Below are 12,980 nucleotides of genomic sequence, written 5' to 3'. Positions count from 1 at the left end.
TTAGGGATCTATTTGTCAGATGGAAACAAAATTCTATTATACTAGATATAATTTTTCAAACTATATAAATTTATATATAATTATATCAAATTTCAAGACGAAACGTATAATTACAAAAAACAAAAAAAGAAAGAAAGAAAAACACACTATGAATTTTCCATAGGGTAGGTGCATAAAGACCAAACCATTACCAGGAAAAGTGTAATTGGTTAACAACCTCACTCAACCACTATCATTTCTTTTTTCTTTTTTTGATCTAACTACTATTATTATTACTTTGAATCAACATATTCATTAATCACCATGTAATGCTTGCAAACTTGGCTTTCGCCAAATTTAAATCAATTATACGATAAGTGTAATATATTTATTATATGATTGATGTATAATTCAATAAAAATAATCAATTCTATAATAAATGTACTACACTTGCTATATGATTGATTCGATCCGACTGAGTTTGAACTGAATAAGTATTTCCGTGATTCTGATAATTAAATTTAAGTCGGATTAAATATCCCAAAAATATAATATAAGTGTTATGTACTTGTTATGTGATTGATGTACAATTTAAAAAAAAAATAATCAAGCACATGACAAGCGTATTATACTTGCACGTATTTAGTTGATATGATTCGACTGAATATAATCTGGATAAGAATTTTTCGTAATTCGGATAATTAATTAGGTATAACGAATAATCATGTGGTGCAATTCAAATCAAATTATTAATTTTGTTATAATAATAATTTCTTGATCCGAATTTTTCATGTTTTCTCCCAAGAATTCTCAAAATAGAATTTTGTTGCCTAAAGTAGAAGTTTTAAACCCAAAGGGATCATATCATTTAAGTTAATTAATTAAAATCAGTAACTGTCGACTTCTATTTTTTTTTAGGTAAGAGCGATGAATTTTTTTATTAATTAAAATAAATCGATTACAAGTGAATAAATGAAATAAATTACATATAGTACGGAAATAAATTAAATAAATTTAGAAATTAAAACCGATGGAGAGTCACGACATTTATGCTGACCTAAAGCCATGATTGCCTCCCTACGTGCAGGTTTTAACGGTTGACCATGACTCCAGGATAAAATCCCATTAGCTCTAAGCAGTGTTTCATCTCATGTGCATGACTACGAGGAGACTAGGAACAAGTCCACAGTCACGTTGTAAAAACTCTACAAATACTTGTGGAGTAAAACATTTTTCAACTCATAAGCTATACAAAACATCTCTCTCAATGTGCCAAATGAAAAAAGCTAATGACCCTTTAAATAGTTGTAATAATTTGACCGTTATAAAATATTAAGTGGCATAATTAAAACTCATAATATTATAATAAATTCAATTATAAATAGGTCACATAAATATATAAAATATAACGGTCAAATACTTATTAAACCTTATAAATTCACAATTAAATCATCATAATAATATGACCATAAACCTCAAATAAAACTGGCATATTAAGATCAAATAAAGTGTTGGAAATAATTTGACAATGTAGAAAATTTTAAAGCTTATTTCCAACAACAAGTACAATCATTTATATCGACATCAATATCTAATAAAGACTATTACAATAATCATATCCGACTCAACAACACCTACTGTTACGGTAGACACACAACATCCTACGCACCTGGAGGGGTTCAAACCCGTGAACTTTAAAATCAATAACACCTGTTATTACGGTAGACGTACAACATCCTATGCATCTGGAGGGGTTCGAACCCATGACCTCTACATCATGCATGAAACATCAACGTTGTCAATTGAGTTAGGCTTCATAAACAACAACTACTATTTTTTTAAGATAATAATAATGTAGAAGACGAAACTTTTTCACTTTTTTTATTTTGGTTTTTAAAAGTAGGAAGTGTTCGGCTAAATTTATTTAAAATTATAGAAGCAGAATTATATGAATATACCAATATGTTAATAGTATGAACAATTGAGTCATACATCAACCAAGCAATACATTAATGGGTAAATTATATTTTGTTTTTCGAATTATGATCGTTTTTATATTTGGGCATTTAAACTTTACTTTTGTGTTATTTTTTGTTGAAAAAACATTACATACAGTGCACATATGATATTTAAAAATTATGTAACGTAATAATTTTTCACATATAAACAACATGTAACCTTTTTTCTAACAAAAAAATCAACAAAAAAATGGTCATATATAGCAAAGTGCAAATTTCGCAAAGTTGAGATGGTAAATTAACAAAAAAAAATTTAGATGATAAAGTGTCAAAAAATATAACTCGGACGGCAAAATGTAGTTTACCCTACATTAATATAACATAACTATGAAACAAATCACAATATAAACTCATAAAACTGATATAAATACCTACACATTAGATAAAATTCAAACCCATAACTTCGAACTTACTAATAAGCTAAAACATCATTGATAATTAAATTTTAAAATTAACCACTTAAAATGCTTCATTTGAACGTCAGTCTAAAAGCAGAAGTTGTCTGTTGTATTTACTCAATCACCAAATTAAAATAAATCAAATATACCTATATATATATATATTTTTTTCTTATTATATAAAATAAAAAATAATGATTGTATATATATTTATGATAAAAAAATAGTAATAAGTGATGATAATGGTGTTTGAACCAATGATGGTAGTCTTTGGTAGGTGTGATTATTATTAATTGAGATGACTTAGTAAACTTTGGTAATCAGTTCCACCAAGCAAACAAACATCATTTTCTTTTTAAAAAAACTGATATTATATGATTATATCAATATTTCAATAAATTCATATAAAGTAAGATAAACACACAGATATCAAGCACGACTCAAACTCATGATCTCAAACTTGTTCATAAGACCTTAATATTAACTACTGGGCTAAGACATCATCAATTCGATCAATTCATTAATCTAACTATATACTATAAAAAAAATTACAATAAACTAATTAAAGTGGGATAAATATCCATACATCTGATGAACCTCGGACTCATAACTCCAAACTTGTTTGTAAGACTCCAACATTAACCACTAAACTAAGACATCGTTGGTGCAAATAAATATTATAATAAAGTGTGTATATATATATATATATATATATAGTTGTGTGTGTGTGTTTTCTGATTTGCTTTGATTATTCCTTAGTTGACTTCTCACCGCATTATTAATCTTCCAACACAAGAATAATTCATCATCATTTTCTAGCCCAAATTGCATATTAACCCCATTTTTTTTTAAATTCAGCTAAAAATCTCCCGATATTTTAAAAATAGGCAAAGAAATCCTTTTATATTTTTTTAAATATAACATACTTATCCCTCACCGTCAATTAATGCTAATGGCGTTAATTTTTTTTTTTTATCAAAAGACCGTTATACCCCCAATCTTATATATTATTTCTTATTTTCATGACCACTGGATTTTTTTTATTACATAATAGTCGTAGGATTTTTAATTAATCCATCTTAACTTTTAGATTCTTAATTATTAAGGGTCAAGATTTAATCAATTTTGATATATATTATATTTATAATTAGAAAATATAAAATATAAATTAACCCCATCCCCTCCCCCTCCACCTGTCGCAACCCAACCCCCTTGTGCCACTTGTCGGCTTGCAGATCTTAACGCTGCGGTCGCCCGTGGAGCAACGTCACTGTCGCCCAATATTTGTTTATGTTTTTAATAAATTAAAATTTTTTTAAGGAAAAAATAAATTTTGAAAAGATGAGAAAAATTAATTTTTTAACATTTAAAAATAATAAAAGAAAATATTAAAATTTTCATTGTAAATGCATATACTAGTAAACTTAAATATAAGTATTATTTATAGTAAATAACTTATTAAAATATATTTAAATTAAATGTTAATTTAGATTAGTTAATAAAATATTATTGTTATTGTTCATTAATATTTACATTTATATAAGTATTTAAATTTTAAAAAATGAACTTAGTATATTATTTTTTGTATTATGATTTTAATTGAATTTTTTAATTTAAATTATAATTTTATAAAATACATATACTTTTTTGTGTTTTGATATTTAAATAATATATTTAAGAAAAAAATTATTATTTTTTAGACGGATGAAAATGCAAAAAAAATTATTAAAAAGAAGGTTAAAACAAGTACATTTGACATGGTAACTTTAAACACAATATAAGAGTATTTTTGTTAATTAACAGCAAAATAAGGTCAAAACTTGTAAAAAAATCATGCCCAGTCGTACCACCCGTGAGGGCACCCCACCTTCCATTAGTTTCTAACGGGAAGGGGGGTTCCCGCGCAGGATTTTAGGAATCACGGGGTTTTTTTTGCTTATTTTTTAAATATAAGAAAGTTTTAGCTGTTTTTAAAAAATATAGAAGGGTAAAAAATGCAGCGTATTGTCTAATTATGAATTTATTTCTTTTCATAATCAAAATTATATGATTATGATGTGTTTTTTTTTCCCATGATAATAATTTAATATATATCAAGATTTTGTCTTAGGAAAGATTTTTATACATCGGTTGAATTAAAAATGTGAAGTGAAGGATATATTACAATTTGTTAATTATTAATTGTTGTCAATTAATATTTAAATGTAAGGATGCATGGCATTGCTAAAATAAACCAAAAAAAAAAAAAAAAGAAAGATGGTCAATAACTTTGTGAAAAATAATAAAAATGTGATTGACGATGAGATCGAGCTCAATTAGCAAAGTCGAGACCTCATAATTTTAAAAATATGATTTGAATCCCATCAACATAACATATGAGATATTATTCTATTTTAAAAATATGCGTTGTTCTAGGCACACATTTTGTTGAATTTGGAATTAATCTTATGGTTGGTAGATTATTGTTGTAATAATTTGGGATAATTGCATAAAAACCCTTTGTGTTTTAGAAATTGGACTAAAATTTCCCCTATTAAAAGTATATGCAAAAACCTCCCTATATTTTTTAAAATTGTGTACATGCTCCGTCATTTCTCTTTAACGGCGTCCGTTTATGTGGTGATTTGCACATTATGCACTTGTTTTAGTAGTCATTGATCTTTCTTAATTAAAAATGAATGACTTAGGTTTAAAGTAATTTGCAAAATATGTTTTTGTATTCATATATACATACACATAATTATATATATAATAATAATACAAATATTTAAATAATATATATATATATGTATGTATATATATGAACGATGGAGGTCACGCTTCGTCGTCCCTAGATCAGACCGACCTCACCGTCACCCCAAATTTGGTGGGTGGCTGGGCGACGTCGCCTGTCACCCATTGCCGCTGCCCAATTACACTGTGGGAGGTGGAGGAGCGAAGGCGGAGGTGGGGGGTGGCTGCGGATATGGAAAAGACGAAGATCCTTCTTTTTTTTTTAATTTATTTATTTATAAATTTTAATATAATAACTTAATTCAATTATGTACTTTTTATGTCAAATATTATACTAAAAAATTAAAATATAATTATTGTAATTTATATAATAATATAATTTCAAAAAATATCCAACACAAAATTAAATTAAGTAAAAATAGTTTAGAAATAAAATCATGTATTTTGATTTCAAAAACTTATAAATAATATCAAATAATCTTAAAATTTTGATATTTTCATATAAAAAATATGCATAATAACTGTATTTGATGTAATTTTATTATTTAAGAAAAATATTAGAATAGTATAATTTTATTATTACAAAAAGAATACATAATAAATAATTAGATTGAGAAGTGTAAAAGTTCATAATCTAAAACAATAAATAAAAATAAAGTCATCTTGATAAAGTAGATAGTTACTAAAAAAAATAAATATAGGAGATGAAATTTTATATTTAATTTATAAAAATCAGAACTTAAGGAAAAGACTGGTGAAACTATTTATTATTATTATTTTTTGTCTTAATATATTTATTTTCTTAAAATTATAATATTTTAAAAAATTAAATCCAAAAATTTAGTTTTTATTTAAAATGTCTTTAACTTTTATTTTTAAAAATATCACTTTCTACTCAATCTATTAAATGTTAATTTTAATTATTGGACGAATATTCTTATGTATAAACTAATTTACTATTTTGTGCTATTAATAAATATATATATATTTATATATATACTAAGTTATGTTCTTTTCTAAAAAATTAAATACAATAAATTAAAATTATTATTAATATTATCTTAACAAAAATAATTCAATCACCACGGAATCATTAAACATAATTTTTTTTTCAGAAAATATATTACGATGAGTATAATTATAAATATTTTATCATAATTATAAATATCTTTTGTTGTTTAAAAAATTACCAATATTTTTTAATTTTAGCAATCGTCTAACAATTAACCAATTTGTTAGTTTTCTATTAGTTTTTCATCAATTTTTTGTTGCAAGTTAATCAAAATCCCCTTGTAGACTGTAAAGCAAAATTTTACGTATTATTAAGAAATTTTAAAAAATTTTATGGAATAAGTGGATATTTTTTTTATAATTTTTAAAATTTTCATCTATCTTTTCCGATTCTTTTATAAATCGTTCGATTCTTTTATAAATCTTATTTTTTTAATTCAAAAATTACATAATTTTATCAAATATAAAAAAAATATCTATGATTTTTCAAACAATAATGAAATATTCATAATTACGTTAAATTTTAAAAAAATTCGTTGTTAGTTTATTTTATTTAATGCATACCTATTAAATGCACGTAATTTTTGTAAATAAAATATATAAATTAATTTTTATATACGTGATATATATTAAATAAAAAAAAAATAAAATTTAGAATGAAAATGAATAATGATAGTTGGGGTAGCCAAAAAAGATAGCAATTAGAATTGAGAAATGGTAAAAAAAAAAAATAATTATTTAATTATTGCTTAATATAAAACAATAATCATTAAAAATTACGACTTTTTTTCAAATACCAAAATTTCCTCCAACTTGAGAGCTTGACCCCCCGCGTTCTCACAGCTCCCTGTTCCTCCTCCTCCTCACCATGCTCTCTTCCTCCACCACCCACCACCGCTGCTGACGGCGGCGCAGCCACAACCCCATCATTGTCCCGTTTCTCCTAAGAACGCTCTCACCAACCATCAGTCATGGGAAATTGCAACGCTTGTATAAGACCTTCAGAAAGCGAGGCTCCAACTCCCCAGCCGAAACCCGGAAAGAAACCCGGGGAACGCTACCAGAACCCGTATGCCCAGTCCCCGGCACCGATCCGGGTTCTCAAAGACTTCTTCCCGCGGACCAGAATCTCGGACAAGTATATACTCGGGCGTGAGCTCGGCCGTGGGGAGTTTGGCGTCACCTACCTCTGCACCGACCGGGAAACGCGTGAAGCTCTTGCGTGCAAGTCAATCTCGAAGAAGAAGCTCCGGACGGCGGTGGATATCGAGGACGTCCGCCGTGAGGTGGCGATTATGTCGAGCCTGCCGGAGCATCCGAATATCGTGAAGCTACGGGCTACCTATGAGGATAACGAAGCGGTCCATTTGGTGATGGAGCTGTGCGAGGGCGGGGAATTGTTTGACAGAATAGTGGCGCGTGGGCATTACAGCGAGAGAGCGGCGGCTGGGGTGGCGAAGACGATTGCGGAAGTGGTTAGGATGTGTCATCAGCATGGGGTTATGCATCGAGATTTGAAGCCCGAAAATTTCTTGTTTGCGAATAAGAAGGAGAATTCCGCACTCAAGGCTATTGATTTTGGATTGTCAGTATTTTTCAAGCCTGGTAAGTCCGTGTTGGGATTTTATGAATTGGGTTTTAGCCTTTAGGCTTCAAGTTCTCTCTTTCGTTCTTCTTCTTCTTCCTTTTTTCCCTTGTTGGAGGTTTGGTATTCTGTATCTTGGCCGCTTTTTTGGTAAGTCCGCAAAGCAATTTTTTTCTTCTTCTTCTTTTTGAGTTCCATTTTCCTTAATTTTTAGATTTCTTGCTTGTTTTGTTTTCCCATGAAAAGGTTGTTGAAATTACAGTTTTGTGAAAGTGGTTGGGTATGTTCCCTCTTCAGTTGTTAGATTGGGGTTAGTGATTGCAGTCCTTGTAGCTTGAAGTTGATGCTTTTCATAGTCTTCTTCTTCTTCTCGAATTTAGCCTGCTGGTTGGGAATGGAAGTTTTATGTTCAACACATGCTTATAGTTAAATAGCAATGTTGTCTCAGATGAATTCATTTTTTAATGGGTATCCACGAAAATTTCTTCCTAGTATAAACCTGTTTTTCTTGTTCTTCTTCCTTTTTTCTTTGTATGATCTGTCAGTTGATAATCAAGAAATCATTTTTAATCAGGTGAAAGGTTCTCTGAGATTGTGGGAAGTCCATACTACATGGCGCCAGAAGTTCTGAAGAGAAATTATGGGCCTGAAGTTGATATTTGGAGTGCTGGGGTGATTCTTTATATCTTGTTGTGTGGTGTTCCTCCCTTCTGGGCTGGTATCTGTTCTTTCTCTTTTTACCTCAATACAGATTGCGTTTTTCAACTTGATTTATTTCCATTGCGTTGTCTGCTCCAGAAACTGAGCAAGGTGTTGCACTAGCAATTTTAAGAGGAGTGATTGATTTTAAGAGGGAACCATGGCCTCAAGTTTCTGAAAGTGCAAAAAGCCTTGTTAGGCAGATGTTGGAGCCAGATCCCAAAAAGCGATTGACAGCCCAGCAAGTTCTTGGTAAGTTGGTGGTATTGCCTGTATCATCCATGCTGCATGTGACTACTTTTATTACAAATGATGATGGGAACATGCTGAGAAAGGAAACGATGGTAAAGTTGTGGACTCATTTAAGATTTAGTATGTAGAAAGCAAACATTGTTGGGCCAGGACGCCTGTTTTTTCAATTGGAAATAAAGTAGATGGAAAAAGTTGTTTCAAGTCTGTGTGATCATTTATAATTCACCACAATGTTCATTCTGTATGCTGATCTTTGGGTTTCTGGGTGAGGTGTGGCAGTTTTGTTGATTGGAGTAGTTTGATTTTCTACGAAATTGTTGGAGAATCCAATGTTGGTTTACTAGGAGTAGAAAATGATGTTATGGAGCCCATGATGGGGCTTAAAAAAAGTGCTTTAGGATGATTTAGGTGGGTGTTTGTTCTGTGGGGCATATGCTAGAACAGTTAGGCATATAAGTCTTTTACTTAATAAAAATATGTTTTCTATTATAAAATGTATATATATATATATTTTAATTGCCTAGATTGGTAAAAATAGCCATTTTATATTCTTTTTCCTAAACCAAGGAAAAAAAAGTAATTAAAGAAAATTATTAAGGAAAGTGTGTTCAATAAATGATCATTTTATTCTCACTTTACTAAACCTATTGAATATTTTTTTCTTGGGTTGAGAAACAAGCCTATTTATTTTATAACTGTATAGTGCTACATTTATTTTTCCATTTCTTTTTTTTTATTTTATTCTACTGATGTATGTAAGAGTTTAATTTTATTGAAACAATAATAGAAAAAACTCGAATTTCTTTTGTTACATTTCCTTCTAAAAACTGATTTTATTTATCTCATGGTTTTAATATATCAAGAAATATTCCTTCATTTTTTCCCGTATTATCTCAAGAGCCAGTTTAAATGGTTCTTAATGTGTAATTGCTTTTAATCTCAATCTTTATTTCGCAATCTTTTCCTAGTATGTTTAAGTGTTGGACTTATTTATTAAATTCTTTTTCATTACCTTTTTTTTTAAAAAATATAAATACCAATACTCATAGAGCATACGCCTTCCTCGAGCCTTAGGCCATGAATTCGAATCTTCTGTCCCATAATTACGTAACATCCTTTGTTCAAACGTCAAAACAAGACACGTGAACGAATTGGCCTGCTGTCTGATGGAGATAAGAATTGTACTGCCTACCGTCTTATGTATTTCTTTCACACTGTATAATAGGAGCTTAAAAGAATTGGCCAATCAGGTGTATGGATGATCTGAAATTACTGATTGATTATAATCTAGGGAAAAACTATTTCATGTACAGTTGTTTATGTGAGGAGCAGAGTAATACAGTTCAGTTTACAGGACAATGCTTTCTTTTCGGTGAGTCTTCTGTACTTTGCCTTGTAAAGCTCTATCACGAACCGGGTTGAGACGTGATCCTTAAGCAACAATTGGCAGAGCAAAGCATTTTGTCCTATCATGAATTGGGATGAGACCTTATCCTTAAGCAACACTTGGTTTTTGCTCAAAATCCTGGTTCATGATCCTTAAGCAACACTTGGTTTACACAAACAATCTGTAACATGTTTCTCTCCTTTCTTGCTTCTAGACCACCCGTGGATACAAAATGCAAAGAAGGCGCCAAATGTTCCACTGGGAGATATTGTGAGGGCAAGACTGAAGCAGTTCTCTGTCATGAATAGGTTCAAGAAGAGAGCATTGCGGGTAAGCATCTAGGGTTAGTAACTAGCTGTATCCATAACTTTGTGCTTATTGTTGCGATCACAAATTTTCCTCTAATTGATATAAGTGAAGGCAGAAATGTTTTCTGTTGCTCAGAGAAAAGTTTAACTGGGATTGGAGCTTTGCTTAGATGCATAAGAGTGCTATCTTATAATTCTTGATATTTGAGGTGATGGGCCTATTTTTGCTGTGTATTACTGTGAAGGCCCCCCTGTTAATATATTCAACATGTCCTGATTTTATTTTGTATCATAATGTTCATTTTTCCTCAAAAAACTGAATAGGTGATAGCGGAACATTTATCTGTTGAAGAAGTAGAAGTAATCAGAGACATGTTTGCCTTGATGGATACCGACAATGATGGGAAGGTAACATATGAGGAACTAAAAGCTGGTCTGCGAAAAGTGGGTTCCCAGCTTGCCGAGCCTGAGATAAAGTTGCTGATGGATGTGGTAAATATAAGTTCCCCATTCTCAAAAACTTCAGCATACATTTCTGCTACATGCTCTCACTATATTTATAATTCACGGTTATCTCTTATGCGACTATTGTTTGTGAAAGCATTTAGAATCAGGGACTCTCATTTGCACATTTTGAGATCATATGTAGCCATGAATCCTAGAATTTATTTGCAAGTCATAATAGAAGAATATTTAATAGGCTGATGTAGATGGAAATGGAGTATTGGACTATGGCGAGTTTGTTGCAGTTACAATCCACTTACAGAGGATGGAGAATGATGAGCATTTCCGCAGAGCATTTATGTTCTTTGACAAAGATGGAAGTGGGTACATTGAACTCGATGAACTACGAGAAGCTTTAGCCGATGAATCAGGTGAAACGGATCTTGACGTGCTTAACGACATAATGCGGGAGGTTGATACAGATAAGGTATGACCAAGATTCCCATCTTTTCTTCTTTTCCATTTTTCATTGTACTCACCTGATCTTGTTTAATGATGAGTTTCTAAACAGGTTTTTTGGGATAAATGGATACTCGGAATTATAATTGCATAAAAAATTGATGTTTTTTGCTGATGATTGACTTTTCCTGTGAGCAAACATGTTTTGTTTTCCGCATAACACTCTTGGAAACAAAACTTGTTACATATTTTTCAGAAAAAAATTGTTATCTTGTAGGCTGTGATTGCTTGCTATATCATTATATACTCTGAGAAAAATGCGAGATAATGTAGTTTTAGGCTATATTTGGGTGTAAGGATTTGGACATAGGGAATAATTTCAGATGATTCCATATTAAACTAGATTCAGGCCGTCACAGCTAAAAATAACTCAAAATAGAAGTTCAAGTATTTGAACTCCATTGTAATGACTTTATCTAAATACAGTTCAATGGATGAAGTTCTCTGAAATTCCATTAATCCAGAACACAAAAGCCTTAAATGAGAATAATTTTCGAGAATGTGATTACACGAGAGATAAAAGTATAATAATTACAACTGATGCGATGTGCAATATTTTGTTTGGTTAAAGATAATAGAGTGTTGTTCAAGTTTTATTATGACATGTCTAGTTCTGAAATGGGAGAAAGCAGAAATTACTGTTGGAGGAAAATTTTGTTTTGGTGAACCTCACAAATCTCTTCTCATAGTCAGCTCTTCTCGGTCACTTATCACTGAAACTGCCTTCATCCAGGATGGTCAAATTAGCTACGACGAGTTTGTTGCAATGATGAAAACGGGAACCGACTGGAGAAAGGCATCCCGACAGTACTCAAGAGAGAGGTTCAAGAGCTTGAGCCTTAATCTAATGAAAGACGGCTCTCTGCAGCTCCAGGATGGCTTCACTGGTCAGACTGTGATCGTCTAACGTCTTCGTTACTACAATTCTATCTATATCACCGCCTTTTTTTCGTCCCTTTCTGGACACACAAAACCTGGTATTAATTTTCTTGAAATGTGAAGCTTCTGAAGTGAAGGAGCTTCGACAAAGATCATCGGGTTATGCAACATTCTTGGTTTAACAGTCGAGTTACCGGCCTTGGACCGACGAGGAACGGGATTCCAGATTACAGTTTTATGAAGGATTTTTTGTTCATAGGATGTGCAGGCATATGCAATAGGTATAGGTGGTGTTTCATGGTTTGTGTGGCTTGTATATTTTTGCAACTCCTCTCTTCCATTTCCTGTTTCTGTATATGTGCCTTCTTAACCGCAGCACAGACACCATAATTGAAATCGTGTTCCATCTCTGCAACAATTTATTTGTTCAAAGATTGCGTTACAGAAAATTCTTACCCGGACCAGTTCTGACCACTATGTGAATAATTCTATTTGATGACATTTTGCAGTCTCGAATTATATAGCGTTTTTGCACAATGCAATCTTAAATTGTAAAAATACTAATTTGCACCATTTGCGTCTTCTCCGCGAATTTTGTGCCCGAAAAATTTATCGTTTCTAACAAATTTTTCTGCAAACCCGACAATGACTTGATTCTTGGGATAATTACACTTTCTTTTCTTAAGATTTGGTGTAAATTACGCGTAGATCTCTTATGGGTTGAAAAGTCATTTAGCACTTATGAAGTTCGCTTTCGTATAATAAATA

At 30.9% G+C, this 12,980-nt stretch overlaps 1 protein-coding gene across 1 annotated transcript; it reads left to right on the top strand.

The window, feature by feature from the left end:
• Nucleotides 7,111–12,663, top strand: LOC105157120 (calcium-dependent protein kinase 10). The gene is made up of 7 exons (XM_011073420.2): nucleotides 7,111–7,744; nucleotides 8,299–8,442; nucleotides 8,523–8,675; nucleotides 10,277–10,392; nucleotides 10,695–10,862; nucleotides 11,071–11,301; nucleotides 12,067–12,663. Exons 1-7 carry the CDS (start codon nucleotides 7,111–7,113, stop codon nucleotides 12,238–12,240), a joined length of 1,620 nt encoding a protein of 539 aa, XP_011071722.1. The 3' UTR covers nucleotides 12,241–12,663.

Source organism: Sesamum indicum, linkage group LG3 (genome assembly GCF_000512975.1).
Source record: "Sesamum indicum cultivar Zhongzhi No. 13 linkage group LG3, S_indicum_v1.0, whole genome shotgun sequence".
Lineage (NCBI taxonomy): Eukaryota > Viridiplantae > Streptophyta > Magnoliopsida > Lamiales > Pedaliaceae > Sesamum > Sesamum indicum.
This window is presented reverse-complemented; position numbering and strand designations above follow the sequence as displayed.

Bases quoted from the DNA above. Each gene is read 5' to 3' on its own strand.
- LOC105157120 (XM_011073420.2), top strand. From the start codon at position 7,111: ATGGGAAATTGCAACGCTTGTATAAGACCTTCAGAAAGCGAGGCTCCA. The intron at 7,745-8,298 runs GTAAGTCCGTGT...ATTTTTAATCAG, and splicing joins GTCAGTATTTTTCAAGCCTG to GTGAAAGGTTCTCTGAGATT. The intron at 8,443-8,522 runs GTATCTGTTCTT...TGTCTGCTCCAG, and splicing joins TGTTCCTCCCTTCTGGGCTG to AAACTGAGCAAGGTGTTGCA.